Source organism: Leptopilina boulardi, unplaced genomic scaffold (assembly GCF_019393585.1).
Source record: "Leptopilina boulardi isolate dan_hultmark-lab unplaced genomic scaffold, ZJU_Lbou_2.1 LbouV2_341, whole genome shotgun sequence".
NCBI lineage: Eukaryota > Metazoa > Arthropoda > Insecta > Hymenoptera > Figitidae > Leptopilina > Leptopilina boulardi.
This window is the reverse complement of record NW_026137909.1, coordinates 5,055,058-5,075,830: the sequence shown is the minus strand read 5'-3', so window position 1 is coordinate 5,075,830 and position 20,773 is coordinate 5,055,058. Positions and strand designations below refer to the sequence as shown.

The following is a 20,773-nucleotide window of genomic DNA, read 5'->3' as shown; positions in this document are numbered from 1 at the left end:
TCTCATTTCTTTGATTTATTATTTAACAGAAATACCATTTAATCGAATATTTCAAAATTAGTTTATAAAAATAATATAGACAAAAAAAAAATTTTTTTTATAAACAATAGGAATTTTTAGTTATTTTAAATAAAAAATAAAATTTTTCGAGATCCATTTGACAAATTTAAAAACAAAAAATAGATTTTTCTCGCATTTAAAAATAATTTTTGTTTTATAAAAATTTGTTATTATAAATAGTCTTTTTAAATTGTTTATTTATAAAATATTAATTAAATTAAGTGTTTTCCGTGTCCTATGTTTGTAACATATAATTTATATTCCATATTCATTTCTGAATATAAAATGTTTGTGAAAAAAATTACACTCAATTAGAAAAAAAAGTTATTTAATAATAATTATTTATTTATATAATAACAATAATTATTTAGGACCTTTACAACGAAATAACAATTATGTTTAATTATTTAAATAATATATTTTTTCTTCAAAAATTATTTAAATTTTGATAGTTCTCCCGCCATTCACCAGAACAGCGCCACCGTCGTTTTTCTTCCTCAATACTGTTTCAACCCTGAGCGCTAAGGCTGCTTTGGAATTACTTGTTTACAAAATTTTTGACACACCGTATTCAGTTACATTCATTCAATTTTATTTTTTCGTTTCTCTAAAAAAAAATAACGAATCTCCTTTAAAAAGTGTTAATAATAATTTTGAAAAAAAAGTTGTATTTTATCTAGAAATAATGGATATCGGAGAATTGTTATCCTATAAGGTAAAATTGTTTTCTTCTTTCATATTTCTTGCAATAAAAATCAGTCAATCTAACCTCAAAATTTTATAAATCGAAATTTTGCTCATAAAAAATTATTACCCGCAGTATAATATAAATTTTTTTTTTGCAATTTGTATAAACAAATAAATTTTGTAGGTTATAATTTTTTTTTTTAAATTGATATTTCAGAAAGTATAATTAATAACATTATCAGTGTTGCCACAGGTTAGGAAAATCATTGAAAAGTCAGGGAATTTTATGAAAAGTACTGGAAAAATATCAAATTTCTAAAAATGCTACTAAAAATTATAATTTTTGAAATTTTCAATTCAAACTTTTGCTTCTAAAAATTATTGTCTTACTAGCAAAATTAAACGCACGCAAGCGCGCCAAATTGAGTATTTAATTGTTTGTTATAAAGAAATTAAAGATTAATATTGTCAATAATAATTTAATTTATTGGAATATTATTACATATTAAATGATAATAATGAAAATTATATGTTTACAGGCCTCGGATTATACGACTTTTTCCGACTTTTTTCAAAAATACGACTTTTTTCGACTTATTTTAATAAAATGCGACATTTTTTTACATTTGAAAAGAAAATGTAAATAAATTACATTTTTTTAGTATAAAATGTAGATCTTCTTCAGATCTTCTTCAATTCAATTATTTAACAAATTTTGAACTAAAATGATTCTTCACTAAATTAATTATTTTTAATAATTTTAATGAAATACATCACAAATTCAATTATATCAAAATTATTTTTCAATTAAAATTTTTATGAAATTTAACAATTGTTTATAATTTAAAAAAAAATATCACAATAAAATTGAATTATTTTTTAAAAATTTCAATTCAAAATAAACTAAAATTCAATTATTACCCGAAATTTTAATTCAAAATCAATTCAAAATCCAATAATTATCCACAATTTACAATTTAAAATTTAATTATTTACGAAGTCATCAATTTAAAATGAAATAAAATTCAATTATTTGCTAAAATTTCTATTCAAAATTAATTATCCAAATTTTCAATCAAAAATGAACTTAAATTAAATTATTATCCAAAATTTCAATTAAAATTCAATTATTTCCCAAAATTTTCAATTCAAAATGAACTGAAATTCAATTATTTTCCAAATTTAAAATCAAATAAAATTTCAGTATTCTCAAAAATTTGAATTCAAAATTAATTGAATTTTCAATAATTTGAATTTAAAAGCATCTAAAATTTAATTATTTCTAAAATTTTCCATCGAAAATTTTTTTTTTGAAATTTAATAATTTCAATTATAACTCTAAGGAAATTCAATTATTTTTAACTATTTTAATAATATTCTTTGAAAATTCAACTATCTGAAACCATTTTTTAATTAAAAATGATTTTCAAATTATTGTATTTTGTCCTCATTTTCTAATAAATTTTTAGTGAAATCATCTAAAATTTTAATTACAAAACACTTAAACAATTAATTTTAAAAATCTCAATTTTAAATCTTTGAAAATTCAATTAAATTGAAAAAATGTTTTCCAAAAATTGTTTGATAAATTATTTTTAGTTCTGTAAAATTTAATAATTGTTTGAAAATTAACAATATCTTTTGAAATTTAATTATTTCTAAAAATTTCAACTTTAACCCTTCGAAAAGGATTATTATTAAAAAAAATTTTTTATTTAAAAATCTGTAAAATATTTTTGTTAAAATAAAAAACAAATTCACTTTTTTTTGGAATATAAATCGACTGAAACGACTTTTTTGTGTCTTTAAGTTGATTCGAGGCCTGTGTTTTTATAAATAATATTTAATAGGTATTTGTTGGCCCCTGATACCTTAAAAATTAATTTTGAAAAATAAATTTTTTTCAAATTACTATCTTGTACGAAATTTCCTGGCCCATCTTTTTTCTCATCATAAATTTTTTGTATTTGTATAGAATTTTTGAATGAATATACAAGTTTAAAAAAAATTTCTTTGGTAAACGTTGTGTACTTCAGCTTCGTGAATTGAATTTTGGAATTTGGAATTTTAAAGAAACTTATTCCGAAATTTGGAAACACAATTATACAACTTTGGCAAAAATGAGAAAAAGAATTGTCAAAATTTGACACGTCATAAAATTACTATTAAAAGAAACACGTGAAATCAGAAAAGGCCAACTTCAAGTTCGGACAGAAGGACAGACCAAGCATTTTATTATTATGTAATAATAATATTTTTATAATTTTAGGCCTCGGATCGACTTTTGAAAGAAAAAAAAAGTCATTTTAGTCGATTTACATTACAAGACATGTCTAAAAAGTCCATTTTTTTATTTTCAATAAATTTAATTAGTTGATAAATATTTTATTATTATTAACAATTTGTTATTAGAAATTAAATTAAATTTATTAATTCTCTAAAAAGAATGTTTCACAGAAATATTTTTAACAATTTTTGTTTTTAAACCACCGAATTAAAGTGAAACAAATTTTCAAGATTTCAATTCAGTTTCAGAACAAATTTTCAAAAAAAAATTCAAGGTATATTAAAAAAATAAAAAAAATTTCAAGTCTGATTTATGCACATTATTCGAATTCAGAATTTTAGAAAATGTTTTAAATAATTAAATTTTCGAAGAATTTCATTAAAATATTATTGAAAAAAAAATTAATTTTAAATGAAAGTTTGTGAAATAATTGAATTTCAAAAGATTTTTAATTAAGACTTTAAAAATAATTAGACCGAATTCATTTGCCAAAAATTAAAAAGGTCGAAAATTTAATTGATCGAATTACATTAAGTCGATATTTTATTTGAACGAAATTCTAAATGATCGATATTTAAAATGGTCAACATTTTATTCAGTCGATTTTTTATTCGGTCGAAATTTTAAATAATCGACATTTATGAAGGACGACATTTTATTTAGTTGATATTTTATTTGATCGAAAATCTAAATGGTCGATATTTAAAGTGGTCGACATTTTATTTAGACGATATTTTATTTGGTCAAAATTCTAAATGATCGACATTTAAAGTGGACGAAATTTTATTAGTTCGATATTTTGTTTGGTCGATATTCTAAATGATCCACATTTAAAGTGGTCGATATTTTATTTGTTCGATATTCTAAATGATAGAAATTTAGAAGCATCGAATTTTATATCCATCGAAATTTAATTTAATCGATATTTTAAAAGCTCGACACTTTTTTAGCTATACGAGTTTCCTTTCTATGTTGTTTGTCGGTAAAGTACATTGAAATTTTGCGGAAAATTTGAAATTATTGATGTAAATAATAATAACAGCATAGAGATGAAACTCGTATAGCTAAAAAAATGTCGAGCTTTTAAAATATCGATCAAATTAAATTTCGATTGATATAAAATTCGATGCTTCTAAATTTCTATCATTTAGAATATCGAACTAATAAAATTTCGACTACTTTAAATGTTGATCATTTAAAATTTCGACCAAATAAAATATCGTCTATATAAAATGTCGACCAATTTAAATATCGAGCATTTAGATTTTCAATCAAATCAAATATCGACTAAATAAAATGTCGACTTTCATAACAGTCGTTCTTTTAGAATTTCGATCAATTAAAATTTCGAACTTTTTAATTTTTGGGAAAAATCATGCGCCTCAGAATAATTAAACTTTTGAGCATTTTGAATTAGAAAATGTTTTAAATAATTAAATTTTCCAAAATGTTGATTAAAATTATTAAAATTAAATTATTCAACATAGAATTTTTGTTAAAAAATTTAGAAATAATTTTATTTTAGAAGAGTTCGAGTTAAAATTTTGAGAAATAATATTTGAATTTCAGGAGATTATTAATTGAAACTTTCATTTTGAATTTGTGAAATTTTTTAAAAACTTTTTAAGAATTTTAGTAAATTTTCAATTGAAAACTGTTTTAATTTTTAAATCATGTAACTTTCGAAGAATTTGTTTTAAATTATTGAAAATAATTGATTTTGCAAACAATTCAAGTTAATATATTTTTTTATGATTAAATTTTAAAATATAAAAAAAAAATTCGAAAAAATCGTGCAATCCGAGGCCTGTTATTGAAAACCTCTTGAAATATTTTCATTAGGGTTAGAGAAAAAATTTTAATTTTGTCTTGGAATCAGGGAAAAACATAATAATTTTTTTTTTGTGTTATCACCCTGATTATTTTAATTATTTAGATGTTAATTTTATGTTCTGGAGGAATGCATTTCGGTGGATAAACGTCATTAAACGGACAATTTTCTTTTTGTAGCCTCCAAACACTCCAAAACGAGGATTAGGAGGTGAAATTCAAGACGACGAGGAAGATGAATGGGAAAGTTCAAAAAGAAGAAAAAAAGTCATTAGAACTCCATATCATCCTCGTCAAAGGCAAATGGATGTTGAAAGTACTCCTATTCGAAATATTGAGCCTCCAACTCCAATTAGATCGGATCTTCCATCATCAGTTCACGATGTTGTTGAGACACAATTAACTGAAGAGGAGAAGGAAGATATTCTCAAATATGTTGAGACAGAAGCCGCAGAAACAGAACTTCTCGATGAAGCTTCACTTAAAAGAATGATTCTTCTCTTTGAAAAGCGAGCACTCAGAAATCAGGAAATGAGAGTCAAATTTCCCGATCAACCGGAAAAGTATTTTTTGATTTTACTTACGTCACCGTAGGGAAATAACAGTTCAGAAATAATTACTTTTAATTTAAAAATCCCTTTAATTAAGGGATCAGAAATTTCAAAAAGAAAAATTTTCAATTTTTTAATTTCTAACCCTCTGAAAAAATTAAATTTTTTCATTTCTGATTTTTTTTTTCTTCTAGATTCATGGAATCGGAAATTGAATTACATGAAACAATTCAGGAACTTCGTCAAGTCTCCACATGTCCGGATTTATATCCGACAATGGTTGAATTAAATGTAGTTCCTTCTTTACTTGAACTTTTGTCCCATGAGAATACAGATGTTGCAGTTGGTATTGTTACTTTATTGCAAGATCTCACTGATATGGAAAATTTCGACGAGACTGTTGAGAGCGTTGAATCATTGATTAATACACTTGTTGATCAACAAATTTTTGCTCTTCTCGTTCAAAATATTGAGAGACTCGACGAAACAGTCAAGGAAGAAAGTGATGGAGTGCACAACACATTAGGTAATTCGTTTTTCTCTTTTTACATTCTCATCGCCCACGGTGCGCCAAAAGGAGGTTTAAATAAAAATGAATTGGCACTTAAAAATTCTTTTTGATTATGGTTCTAAGATGAATAAAAAAAACTTTTCTCAATAGGTTTTAAAATCAGCTTACGTGCCCAATTTAAAACAAATTGAGTTTTAAATATTTAAAAATAGTATTTTATGAGGAAGCAGAATTTATTTAATGTATAATTATATATAGATAATAGATGTTTTAGATTTGTGTTCATATAAATTTATTAACAATGAAGTTATTTTCTTGTTTCGTTTTTATATTTATGCATTAAGAGTGTCGAACGGTATCTGAAATTCTTTGGCAAGAAGAGAGCTGTAATTATCGCTCTGAACGTGAAATAGTATTGATTTTAAAATACTTTTTTCTCGAAACACGAACACTTTTAACAAAATCAGCCAAAATCCTCATCTTATAAATTTCCTAAATCCAAAAGACTGTACGAATCCATAGAAAAACATGGTTGCAAAACAAAAAGTAGAAGAGTAATCTAATAACAGCTGCGACTTTGTGCGCCCTACATGCTGCTGCCATCTGACGGCGGCAGGAGGTAATGAACCCCTCATTATATTACTTTTCGTTTTGCAATCGTGTTTTTGTATGGATTCGTATAATCTTTAGGATTTAGGAAATTTATATAAGATAAGGATCTCTAGCTGCTTTTGTAAAAAGTGTCCGTCTTTCGAGAAGAAAGTATTTCAGTAATTTAAAATTTACAACAATTTCAATTAATAAATTAATTTATTTCAATAATATTTTTATTAATTTCTTTGAAAATATTTAATTATTTAAAACATTTGCCAAAATTCTGAATTCAAATAATTTGTACAATGACTTAGAATTTTTTCTTCTTTTAAAGTAATTTTAAATTATTATTTTTCAAAATTTGGCCTATTCAATTGAAATCTTGAAAAATTGTCATAGTTTAATTTTGAAGTTTAAAAAAAAAAGTTGATGGAAATATTCCTTTGAAACATTCTTATTATAGAATTAGAAAAAAATTATTTAATTTCTAATAATTAATTAATAAGATGCGACTTTTTCGACATTTTATTTTTATTACGAAATTTGTAAACAAAATATAATTTTTCTCTAAATTAATTATCTTAAATAATTCTAATAAAATTCTTCACGAATTCATTTATCTTAAACTATTTTTTAATTAAAAATTTAATGAAATTTAACAATTATTTACAATTAAAAAAAAAAAATCATCAAACAAAAATTACAAAAAATTTCAATTTACGTTTTAAAATTTTCCATCTAAAACTTTTTGAAATTTAATAATTTTAACTATTACTCTTTCGAAATATAATTATTTTAAATGATTTTTCACAATATTCTTTAAAAATTCAATTATTTGAAAGCATTTTTCAATTAAAAACTTTTGAAATTTAATTTTTGTCTGTAATTTCTAATAAATTCTTTATCAACAGAAATTACAAAAAATTTCAATTAAAAATCACTTGAAGTTTAAATTTCAAAAATGTGAATTTTGTAAATCCTAATCTAAAATTTAATTACTTTTAAAAAATGTTATCTAAAATTATATAATTGATAAATTATTTTCAATTCTGTAAAATTTCATTATTGTCTGAAATTTAATTATTTTTAAAAACTTATTTCCAAACTTCAATTATTTAAAAAAAATTTTATATTTTTTTTAAAAATTCAATTATTTAAAAAAGTTTCAAATAAAAATTCTAAAATTTTATTTTATTTTTTAGAAGTTTGTCCTACTTAATTAAAATTGATGAATTAATAAAATGTATTTAATATCTAATAACATTAGTTATTTAAAGTAAAATATTTATTAACTAATTAAATTTAATTAAAATAAAAAAAATCGACTTTTTTTTTAATCTAAATCGACTAAAACTACTTCCTTCTCTTTCTAAAGTCAATCCGAGGCCTGAATTAGAAAAATTAGAATTCTTTTTTTAAAGAGAAAATTAATTTTAAAATTTAATTTAAATAAATTAAAAATTTCAGTTTCTTTGAAAAATATGAATAAAATCAAGTTTTGTATATTTTATAAGACGGTATTCGGTTTGTTAAAATAAAAAATTACTAGCATTTTGCAAGAAAAAAATTAGTTTAGAAGTAATTTTCATTCTGTGAAAAATTAATTTTAAAATAAGTTTAAAAATTAAAAAGTGTTTATTTATTAAATGTATAGAATTCAAATTTTTATAAAAAATTGAAAATTACATTTAAAAAAAAAAATAAATAAATACTATATTGGTAAAATCTCTCCTTTAAATCTCACTTTTCTCTATAAATTTATCATCTTTTAAAAAATTTGGAAAAAAATGTTGGTTTCTATACTTTCTATGTTTTAAGAAGTTTTTTTATTCATCGAGAAAATGGGTGGTCTCAAAATTTTCACCGGTAGTGTAATTTAAAACAACTTTAAAGCATTTTGATTAAGGAAAATATACATTTAGATTTTACCCTATTTTTCCCCTTTTTTCAAACAAAATTTCCCCTTTTTTCCCTTTTTTAAGCAAAAATTAAAAAATTTAGGGTCAGCCGGGTTAAATCCGAACGCTAATTATTTCAGCTTAATTAAAATTTAAAAAAATAAGTTAGACATGAGAATTTTTACCTCAGATCCTCTTGAAGAGATTCTAAGTATTATCCCATTTTTCGTTTGTTAATTAGCAATAGCATAAACAAAGATAACGAGTATTGCAAAAAAGATTGAAAATCAAAGATGACACTCTTTCAGTATTTTGTCTCGTATTTGAAGAAAAAGAAGCTAAAAATTTATTTTATTATTTAAAATTGTTTGTTATGAATACTAGAACAGAAACTATTTTTCATTTTTGCCTTCTGTAAAATTTTATTAATAATATCAGACCGTTCGTATATTTACCCCGGAAAATTGGAAAACCGGGGTAAATCCGAACGGTATTTTCAATTATTTTTTCTTATATCAAAAATTGTTTTTATTTCATTACACTATTATTTTAACATTATAAAAGTACATAGAAAAAAGTTTTTCTTTCTATATGTATCTTCGTTAGTAATTAATAAGTAGAAACTTAATCTCTGTTCTCTCGAAGGAGTGTTCCACTTTTTTTGCCAAATGGTTTGTTGAAAAAAAGTTTTTCACGATCTTAAAAAAAATTTGGTATTCTAGGGTTTTTGGGGTCGCTGATTACCAATTTCAAGTCAGTTTTTCAAAATTCAAAATGGCGGACGAGAATTAAAAAATTCATTGGATTCGCTCGAAAATTGTTACTCGGGGTGTTTCAGGGTCACTGATTACGAATTTGGAGTTAGCAAATTTCATCATTTTTAAAAATAAGATTTAGGAAAGTCCGCCATTTTGAATTTAAAAAATTTGAATTTTATTTTTGTATTTACATTCAATCACTCCAAAATACATTCTGTAGCAAGTTTTGCAAAAATCCGTTATAACTTGATAAAGTTATTGAAGATTTTAATTGTGTAATGCATTTTAATTTTTAACCTGTTTGATTTTTGTATTTATATATGATGCATTATTACATAATAGGTTTATTATCGTATTTTTTTGTTGAGTTTTTATATAAGTTTAACAATTGCAATACTTTAAATTTATTTTCCCTAAGATTTTTCTGAAATACAGTGCGGCGTTCGTATTTACCCCGGTATTTTAGGAAAATTGCAAAGTATCGAGGTAAATACGAACGCTAAGTTTCCTGCGATTGTAATTTATCAAAAAAATTTTGCTACCCCATAAAATTGTTCTATGGAAGTAAAGTAACAACTTCATGCACCAGAATACCGAAAGTATTGTCTTTTAAAAGAAAAAACTTATGTTATTGTTGAAACTTACTAAAAGCGTTCGGATTTACCCTGGCTGACCCTAATTAAAAAAATTTTTCCAAATTTTAAATATTTTCAAATAAAAATATAAAAATTTATCTGTTAAAAAATAATTTCAATCATCAAATTCAAAATAAATTTGTTCGTTTTTGCAGCAATTTTTGAAAATGTATTGGAATTTAATCCAGAACTAAGAGCAGAAGCGGGAAAACAAGGATTAATGCAATGGCTATTAAAAAGAATAAAAGCAAAAATGCCCTACGATGCAAATAAACTTTATGCCAGTGAATTACTTTCAATTCTTCTTCAAGATTCAATTGACAATGCCACACTTTTGGGAGATTTAGACGGTGTTGATGTTTTACTACAACAACTTGCGGTAGAAATTCCATAATTTTAGCCACAATTTGCTAATTTAAAAAATAAAATTTCTTTCTCTTATAGATGGAAATTTTTTAAAAATCGGTTTTTTTTCAGTATTACAAACGTCACGATCCACAAAGTGCAGACGAACAGGAAATGATGGAAAATCTTTTTAATGTTCTATGCTCAAGTTTATTGTTAACTGTAAATAAAGATAGATTTCTCAGAGGTGAAGGTCTTCAACTTATGAATTTAATGCTACGTGAGAAGAAAATGTCAAGGAATGGTTCATTGAAGGTATTCAATTTAAAAAAAAAATTTTTAATTCTCGCACAAAACTTTTCTGTTGGATATTTGTTCGGACATTTGGAATTTCGGTGAAATAAAAATTCGGCGTTTTTAAAATTTCTATTAAATAACAATTCGTAGAGATAAAAATTCTGTCGATTGAAGTTTCGATGATAAAAAGAATTATATTAATAATTTTCCTCAGGTTCTTAGTTATGCAATGAATGGTCCAGATGGAAAAGATAATTGTAATAAATTTGTCGACATTTTGGGATTGAGGACAATATTTCCACTTTTTATGAAAACGCCAACAAAAAATAGAAAGAAATTATTATCTGTTGAACAACACGAAGGTATTTATTATTTTTAACTAATTTTTGAAAATTTTAAATACTTTTCAAAATTATAAAATTAAATTAATATTTTTATTATTTTTTTTTCTTACTTACAGCGTGATTTTCTTGTTTTCGAATCAAGTTAAATTCTTAAATATTTGAAAAAATTTGACTTACAGTTGTTTTTTTTTTCAAATAAATGTTAATTAAAAAAAAAACTTTTATTAAATGTTTAGAATACGTTGTTTGGATTATTGCGAGTATGTTGAAAAATTGTAAAGGAACACAGAGGCAACGTTTACTCAGTAAATTTACTGAAAATGATTTTGAAAAAGTTGACAGACTTATGGAACTTCATTTTAAATATTTAGAAAGGGTAGAGGAAATTGAAAAAGAGGCGCAGGTTTGTATTTTTTTTTTTGTTTTTAATTGCAAACTATTAACAATATAATTTTTTGTCTCAATTTAAATTCATGACATGCAATATCACATTATTAAAACGAAAAATTAAGGTAAAAAAGGTATTTATTTTGCAGAATAAAATGTGACTTTTTAGGTGAAAATACAAAATTTATAATTATTAATGTTTGAAGTTAATTTATTCTTTTGTATCGAATTAGTTGTATCAAAAAATTTAGAAAATTACTAAGAATATGTGCAACTAATATATTAAAATATAAAAAAATATTCAAAAGCTACACATTCAATTAATTTGAACTCGAAAAAATACTTGGGTCTACTGGACCCCTTGGTGCCAGTTAAGGGTTAAATAAAACGAATTTTAATAACCAGATTCCAAAAATTCAGCTCTATGCACCGCTTTAAACTTAGAATTAAATTTTTTTTTAAATTTAAATTAAAAACAGTAATAATACAATAGTTTAATATTAAAAAAAATATAATAAATTCAATTCTAGGAAGAGAATGATGAAGATGAATCTTATTTAAAAAGACTCGATGGCGGATTATTTATTCTACAAGGTGTAGATTATATTCTTTTAGAAGCATGTGCTGGTTGTCCACCGGCCGTTAAACAAAGAGTAACTAGAATTTTATCACAGAGAAGAGCTTCTCTGAAAACAATTAGACATATAATGCGAGGTAATATTTTTTTAGTAATAGTTTTTTAAAAAAAAATTTATTTTATTAAATTTAATTTCTCTCAATATTCAATAAAATTTAATTTCTATAAATAATCATTTTTTTTTGAATGATTTTTATTTTTAGAATATGCAGGAAATTTGGGAGATGCTGCAGAACCAGAGTACAAAGAAGCTGAACAACAACATATTCTTCAATTGATTGACAAATTTTAAATTAATGTTTTTTGAATGATTTTTTTTTTTTTTTTAAGGATCATTACGGGAATTTTTTTGTACTATCAAGGTATTTATATATATTTAGAATCGACTTTTATAATATTATATATATATAGAAAAGTAAAACCAAACCAATTAATGATTAAAGAGATGATTTTAAAATTTAAATTAATTAAATATTTTTTACCTGCACTTTTTTCTAGACCAAATTCATTTTAAATCAGACAGGATGAAGCGTTGTTTATCTAAAATTTAGAAGAAAAAAATTTTAAAGTAATTTAGTTTTTTTTTCTTTTTGCATTTGAAAGAGCTTTCATTTTTCTTTCAAAATCCGTTGAAAAAATTTAAAAATAACAAAATGGCGGGTAATTTAATAAAAAAAAATTTCACTTGTTCCCGATTCTGGTAAAAAAAAATTTTTCTCTTCTAAAATGACATAACTAAATTACTTTAAAAATTATAGCACTTTAAAGTTATTTTTTTCCTAAATTATATAATAATAAAATGCTTGGTCTGTCCTTCTGTCCTAACTTGAAGTTGGCCTTTTCTGATTTCACGTGTTTTTTTTGAATAGTAATCTTATGACGTGTCAAATTTTGACAATTCTTTTTCTCATTTTTGCCAAAGTTGTATAATTGTGTTTCCAAATTTCGGAATAAGTTTCTTTAAAATTCCAAATTCGAAAATTCAATTCACGAAGCTGAAGTACACAACGTTTACCAACGAAATTTTTTTTAAAGTTGTATATTCATTCAAAAATTGTATACAAATACAAAAAATGTATGATGAGAAAAAAGATGCGCCAGGAAATTTCGTACAAGATAGTAATTTGAAAAAAATTTATTTTTAAAAATTAATTTTTAAGGTACCAGGGGCCAACGAATATCTATTAAATATTAATTATAAAAACACAGGCCTCGAATCAACTTAAAGACACAAAAATTCGTTTTAGTCGATTTATATTCCAAAAAAAAGTGGATTTGTTTTTTATTTTAACAAACATATTTTACAGATTTTTAAATAAAAATTTTTTTTTTTAATAATAATCCTTTTCGAGGGGTCAAAGTTGAAATTTTTAGAAATAATTAAATTTCAAAAGATATTGTTAATTTTCAAACAATTATTAAATTTTACTCAACTAAAAATAATTTATCAAACAATTTTTGGAAAACATTTTTTAAATTTAATTGAATTTTCAAAGATTTAAAATTAAGATTCTTGAAATTAATTGAAACTTTAAGTGTTTTGTAATTAAAATTTTAGACGATTTAACTAAAAATTTATTAGAAAATGAGGACAAAATACAATAATTTGAAAATCATTTTTAATTGAAAAATGGTTTTAGATAGTTGAATTTTCAAAGAATATTATTAAAATAGTTAAAAATAATTGAATTTCCTTAGAGTTATAATTGAAATTATTAAATTTCAAAAAAAAAAAATTTTCGATGGAAAATTTTAGATGCTTTTAAATTCAAATTATTGAAAATTCAATTAATTTTGAATTCAAATTTTCGAGAATAATGAAATTTTATTTGATTTTAAATTTGGAAAATAATTGAATTTCAGTTCATTTTGAATTGAAAATTTTGGGAAATAATTGAATTTTAATTGAAATTTTGGATTAGAATTTAATTTAAGTTTATTTTTGATTGAAAATTTGGATAATTAATTTTGAATAGAAATTTTAGAAAATAATTGAATTTTATTTCATTTTAAATTGAAAACTTGGTAAATAATTAAATTTTAAATTGAAAATTTTGGATAATTATTGGATTTTTAATTGATTTTGAATTAAAATTTCGGGTAATAATTGAATTTTAGTTTATTTTGAATTGAAATTTTAAAAAAATAATTCAATTTTATTGTGATATTTTTTTTTTTTAATTATAAACAATTGTTAAATTTCATAAAAATTTTAATTGAAAAAATAATTTTGATATAATTGAATTTGTGATGTATTTCATTAAAATTATTAAAAATAATTAATTTAGTGAAGAATCATTTTAGTGTTCTAAATTTATATTTTCTAAAATTTTATATTTAATTAATAAATATTAAAAATATTGGGATCCATTTTTTACAAAAAAAGAAATATCTCATTATTTTTCATTTTTTCTATTTTGTATTTTCAAATAAAATTCAATTTTTTAATTTTTATTTCCTATAAAAATTTTTCGTTTCTTATAAATTACTAAAATTTTATTTTCTAACTAAAGAAAATAGAAAATTTTTTCATTTCATCATGCAAAAAGAGTGTTCAAAAATTTGAAATTATCAAACAATTTTTGTAAAACATTTTTTAAATTTAATTGAATTTTCAAAGATTTAAAATTGTGATTTTTGAAATTAATTGAAACTTTAAGTGTTTTGTAATTAAAATTTTAGATGATTTCACTAAAAATTTATTAGAAAATGCGTACAAAATACTTAATTGAAAAATGGTTTCAGATAGTTGAATTTTCAAAGAATATTATTAAAATAGTTAAAAATAATTGAATTTCCTTAGAGTTATAATTGAAATTATTAAATTTTAAAAAAAAACAATTTTCGATGGAAAATTTAAGTAATAATTAAATTTTAGATGCTTTTAAATTCAAATTATTGAAAATTCAATTAATTTGGAATTCAAATTTTTAAGAATAATAAAATTTTATTTGATTTTAAATTTGGAAAATAATTGAATTTCAGTTTATTTTGAATTGAAAATTTTGGGAAATAATTGAATTTTAATTGAAATTTTGGATATTAATTTAATTTAAGTTAATTTTTGATTGAAAATTTGGATAATTAATTTTGAATAGAAATTTTAGAAAATAATTGAATTTTATTTCATTTTAAATTGAAAACTTGTTAAATAATTAAATTGTAAATTGAAAATTTTTGATAATTATTGGATTTTTAATTGATTTTGAATTAAAATTTCGGGTAATAATTGAATTTTAGTTTATTTTGAATTGAAATTTTTAAAAAATAATTAAATTTTATTGTGATATTTGTTTTTTAAATTTTAAACAATTGTTAAATTTCATAAAAATTTTAATTGAAAAATAATTTTGATATAATTGAATTTATGATGTATTTCATTAAAATTATTAAAAATAATTAATTTAGTGAAGAATCATTTTAGTTGCAAATTTGTTAAATAATTGAATTGAAGAACATCTGAAGAAGATCTACATTTTATACTATAAATGTATTTTATTTACACTTTTTTTCAAATGTAAAAAAAAGTCGCATTTTATTAAAAGAAGTCGATAAAAGTCGTATTTTTGAAAAAAGTCGGAAAAAGTCGTATAATCCGAGGCCTGTAAACATATAATTTTCATTATTATCATTTAATATGTAATAATATTCTAATAAATTAAATTAATATTGATAATATTAATCTTTAATTTCTTTATAACAAACAATTAAATATTTAATTTGGCGCGCGTTTAATTTTGCTAGTTTTAGATAAACGATGTTTCAGTTTGCCTGATTTGAAATAAATTTGGTATCTAAAATTCTTTTTTTAAAATTCTCGTTTTGCTTTTGTTTCAATAAAAAATGACAGTTTTCAAAATGTGTAGAAAAAGTGTTTCGAGTAAATTTTTAATTTAAAAGAAAACATTTTATTTTTGTCTTAAGGTTTTTTTTTTCATTTTATATTAGAGAAGAGGATGAAAAAATATTTTTCATGTTAAAGTAGGTATTAAATATGTTATTATTTGTAAATAATTTAATTACGAGCGTTATAGTGGGTTATAAAATTATTTAAATCATTTACAAGTCGAAAGATTGATTTGTTTTTGCTCCACCATGCGACTACAATCGACATTTGAATTAATTTCTTGCACTGTTCGCAAAATGTATAAATTTTTTTTTCTTGACTAATAATAACAAGGTGAAATTTTAATAAATTAGTTGAAATTTAATTAACATTAATCATAATTAACGAAGAAAATATATAGTATAAAAATTTTTATGTAACAAGAGAATAATTTTCCCGCGTGATGTGTGAGGGGCAAAAAAAAAATGGGAGGGAAAAAAATTTATAATTCTCTCAATGGCGCATGCGTTAAGGCATGCGTAGTGCGTGTAATTGCGCGTGCGCCATATGAAGACACAGTTCACTCGTGGTCTGCGCAGCGCGCGAGCGCAGTTTGAACTGAGTAGCTCTCATGTTCAGATGTTTTAACATTTCTCTCTATCTTTTTCACTTAATTTTTTCTCTCCTCCCTTGTAATGATGTTTTAAAAAGGGGAGAAAAATAAAATTTCTTTACCCTCTTGCGCGACCGGTTTATTTTCGTCGTAGAACTATTAAATGCGCTCGCTTTCCTCAAGGCGCCTCGACGACTTTTCTCTCTTTTCTTTCTTTCTCTCTCTCTCTCTTCTTCTTCTCACTTTCGTTCCACGGAAAGCCAGTCGTAGGTCAACGCACGTTCCCAACTAGTATGTGAATTATAATAATAAATTGTTTCGCGCAATATTTTAGAAGGAAAAATAAATTATTTTTTTTAAATTGGTGTTTTTTTTTTTTTTTTAATTCAACAAAAAAAGGAGTAAGTGCCATGGAAATAAAAATTGGGATTTAAAAAAAACAAAAAAGGAAAAATTATTTGTGCTTCCCTAGGAGGGAAAATTGTCTAGTGGCAGTGGGAAACTGCGAACAAGGATAATAGGGATTTTTCCGTCCATATTCTTGGTGAGCAGATGATATTTTCTTCTATTGTTATTGTGTATTATATTTTTTTTTGTGTGTTGAAAGGAGGGGAGGATTCGTATTGCCTGGACCCTTCCTAGAATTTTGTTTTTTCTTCTATATGAATTGGTGACCTTTTTATATGGGTGCGTTTAAAATTTAAAGGGCAATATGAAGAGGGAGAATGTGTGTGTTTTGATTCATTGCGAATCATGTTACAATATACCTTCAATGCTTTTTTTTTACTATTCGAATTTTATTTATAATTTATTTTTATTTGCATTTGTAATAATTGGAAAATTTTGATTCAAATTATTTACAAATTCCAAGGAAACAATTTGTTATTATTTTTAAGGTACAACCGAGAAAAATCAATTATTGTTATTATTATTTTTTAGCAACATCAGGAAAAGTAAAAAATAGATATTATTTTTACTATTATTATTATTATTACTAGTATTATTATTATTATTATTATTATTGTTATTATTATTTAATTATTACCAAAAAAAAAATTTTTGATCTATTTTATAAGACTAGATTTTATTAGATATTAAAACTCTGTTTATAAATATTTTTGACGATAATTTTTTAAAGATATTTTTACATTTTCTATATATGAAAATATTTTATGCTCGCTTGGTAATAAATTTTACGAATAACAGATTTTTGGAATGCCAATATTGTCGAGAGGTTTATTAGCTTTTTTTAAATGATAAAAAATCTGGCTAAATTCTATGTTTTTTTTTAAATAAAATTTAAAAAAAAAAAAATCTAAATAGTCTAAATAAATTTCTTCTACTTTTACCAACTAAAAACATTATATTGCATTAATTTCATGATTAATTTTAGAATAATAATAATAATAGTAATAGTAAAATAATAATAATAATAACAATAAAACGGATTTTTATAAAAAATTTAATTAGTTTTTTTTTATTAATTCCGTTATTTAATTTTTGTTGTATTGTCAAAAAAAAAATCGATTTTAGCTTTTAATTATGTTTTTATTTATTATTTTTGTTCATGATGTTAATTATATATATTTTTGGAGAAAGGAGGATAAAAAATTTTAATTGAAATAAATCTTACATTATATATATATATATATACGCGGCCAATATGGTTTAAAGAGGCTGGACGTTTAAATCGATTTTCTACACTTCTAATTGGCTGCGAAGACATTTCAGGAAATATTAGCAGCTGCAGTTGATATTTTCCTTTTTTCCCCTCTTGGAAATGCGTTAAAAAAAAATTATAATGTTAATTCAAAAATAAAATATGCGGGTAAATCTTTGGAAATTTTTAATATTTATGTCCCTCGTATATTTTTTTTTTGTTTTTGTTTACTTTAAAAACATCTATAAATTATAAGAAAACTAGCAAAATTAAACGCGCGCCAAATAGAGTATTTAATTGTTTGTTATAAAGAAATTAAAGATTAATATAAAATTATATGTTGACAGGCCTCGGATTATACGACTTTTTCCGACTTTTTTTTTTCAAAAATACGACTTTTATCGACTTATTTTAATAAAATAAAATAAAAAACTAAAATGATTCTTCACTAAATTAATTATTTTTAATAATTTTAATGAAATACATCACAAATTCAAATTATATCAAAATTATTTTTCAGTTAAAATTTTTATGAAATTTAACAATTGTTTATAATTTAAAAAAAAAATATCACAGTAAAATTCAATTATTTTTTTAAAATTTCAAATCAAAATAAACTAAAATTCAATTATTACCCGAAATTTTAATTCAAAATCAATTCAAAATCCAATAATTATCCAAAATTTTCAATTTAAAATTTAATTATTTACCATGTTTTCAATTTAAAATGAAATAAAATTCAATTATTTTCTAAAATTTCTATTCAAAATTAATTATCCAAATTTTCAATCAAAAATGAACTTAAATTAAATTAATATCCAAAATTTCAATTAAAATTCAATTATTTCCCAAAATTTTCAATTCAAAATGAACTGAAATTCAATTATTTTCCAAATTTAAAATCAAATAAAATTTCATTATTCTCAAAAATTTGAATTCAAAATGAACTGAAATTCAATTATTTTCCAAATTTAAAATCAAATAAAATTTCGTTATTCTCAAAAATTTGAATTTAAAATTAATTGAATTTTCAATAATTTAAATTTAAAAGCATCTAAAATTTAATTATTTCTAAAATTTTCCATCAAAAATTTTTTTTTTGAAATTTAATAATTTCAATTATAACTCTAAGGAAATTCAATTATTTTTAACTATTTTAATAATATTCTTTGAAAATTCAACTATCTGAAACCATTTTTCAATTAAAAATGATTTTTAAATTATTGTATTTTGTCCACATTTTCTAATAAATTTTTAGTGAAATCATCTAAAATTTTAATTACAAAACACTTAAAGTTTCAATTAATTTCAAAAATCTCAAATTTAAATCTTTGAAAATTCAATTTTCAAAAATATTTTTGTTAAAATAAAAAACAAATCCATTTTTTTTTGGAATATAAATTAAATTCTGTATAAAAAATGCAGATTATTGTTTAATTAATGTTTTTTAAATTAATTATTAATTCATTCATTAATATTTTCTATATTTTAATTTATTTTAATTGTTTAATATTATTGTTATTATTATTATTATTATTATATGTATTAACGAAAATATAATTTATTATTATTTATTATGGTCAAAATTTTGAAATTTGAGTTTCTAAAAATTATTAGTCCAAAAAATAATTATTTTATTAAAGTTATCAAAAGTTAAGAAGAAAGATGAAATGAAAATTTCTCTAAATGTCAACGTTCATTTCACGTTGAAAAAACAAGTTCTCGTCCGATCACTTAAGTTAAGCAACGTTGAGCGCGGTTAGTACTTGGATGGGTGACCGCTTGGGAATACCGCGTAATGTTGACATTTTTTTTTTTTACCAAAGGAAAGATATTTTAAAAATTTAGTTAACGGTTTTTAAAATCTGTATTTTAAATATTATTATATTAAAATAAAAATGAAGTTTTTTGGAAATTTTTTTTTCAGCCGAAATATTAGCGTATTTTTGTCAAAACAAAATTTATCATTTCGATGATAAACATATAAAAATATTTCTATGTTATTTTTCAATTTAAAATAAAACAATAAGAAAAATAAATAAATTATTTTTTTCTTTAATAAAATTTTTATTGGTCAATTTTAGAAATTTATATATTGAAAAATAAATAGTTTTTTTTTAAATGAAAGATGATGTAATTTTCAATTTGAAAATTTACTCTAATCATGAATTTGTCTCGCATTTGTCTGCTCCATCTCCTTGTATAAATCTCAATCTCGTCTGCATCTGTCTTATTATATGATGAGAAAATTGCATTTTTATTTTATTTTTTTTTTAATAATTAAAAAATAATAATTTTTTTTTAATAATATTAATTAATAATATTGCTATTAATATTAATTATTAATTAAGAATTAATAACTGAAAAATCCTTAGGAATTAATCTATATTTAACGTTATAATAATAAGCCTATAATTTTTTTTTTTTATCTAAATTATTTCATTATAGATGAGTCATTAAAGTTTGATGAGCAAAGATATAAAAATACACTTTTCTTTACATGAAAAAAATCCTAATTTTGTATTTTAGATGCAGAAAAAAGATTTTATTATAATATTTAAAAATTAAAAATTAAAGTAAAATAAAATTATTAAAATAAAATAAAAAAACATTAAAAAAAAATTGCACAACAAATTTGAAATTTCATATTAAAATTAATAATTAAATTAATAATTTAATTATTTTCATTAAAAAATTATTTTTCTTATGTATATAGGGCATTTATCCTCAAACGATCGAATTTATAATAAAAATTTATTTAAATTGGCTTGATACCTTAATAAATTATTGTCTTACATATGTTAAAGTAACGAATTTTTTTTTTTTTAAAAAGTTATTGATTCTTAAAAAATT

The 20,773-nt window shown here is 21.7% G+C and overlaps 2 protein-coding genes and 1 non-coding gene across 4 annotated transcripts in view; all 3 read left to right on the top strand.

Moving 5' to 3' along the window:
• The first annotated feature begins 576 nt into the window (after positions 1 to 576).
• Positions 577 to 12,284, top strand: LOC127285751 (beta-catenin-like protein 1). The gene is made up of 9 exons (XM_051311920.1): positions 577 to 775; positions 5,045 to 5,427; positions 5,610 to 5,941; positions 9,967 to 10,190; positions 10,289 to 10,471; positions 10,668 to 10,815; positions 11,034 to 11,200; positions 11,715 to 11,898; positions 12,025 to 12,284. The coding sequence occupies exons 1-9, from the start codon at positions 746 to 748 to the stop codon at positions 12,111 to 12,113; spliced, it is 1,740 nt and encodes a 579-aa protein (XP_051167877.1). The 5' UTR covers positions 577 to 745; the 3' UTR covers positions 12,114 to 12,284.
• Positions 12,285 to 16,244: 3,960 nt separating this feature from the next.
• The window catches only part of LOC127285742 (uncharacterized), a 57,360-nt gene continuing 52,831 nt past the window's right edge, over positions 16,245 to 20,773 (top strand). Inside the window, exons 1-2 of one of the 2 annotated variants that reach the window (XM_051311888.1) lie at positions 16,245 to 16,551; positions 16,660 to 16,804. The gene's annotated coding sequence lies outside the window, so the exon portion shown is untranslated. Of the gene's footprint in view, positions 16,805 to 20,773 lie in introns of both variants that reach the window. The other variant, XM_051311886.1, reaches the window with a different exon arrangement.
• Positions 19,609 to 19,727, top strand: LOC127285868 (5S ribosomal RNA). Its single transcript, XR_007843658.1, has one exon. It is a non-coding gene; the product is annotated as a 5S ribosomal RNA (ribosomal RNA).

Bases quoted from the DNA above. Each gene is read 5' to 3' on its own strand.
- LOC127285751 (XM_051311920.1), top strand. From the start codon at position 746: ATGGATATCGGAGAATTGTTATCCTATAAG. The intron at 5,942-9,966 runs GTAATTCGTTTT...TCGTTTTTGCAG, and splicing joins TGGAGTGCACAACACATTAG to CAATTTTTGAAAATGTATTG. The intron at 10,191-10,288 runs GTAGAAATTCCA...GTTTTTTTTCAG, and splicing joins TTTTACTACAACAACTTGCG to TATTACAAACGTCACGATCC.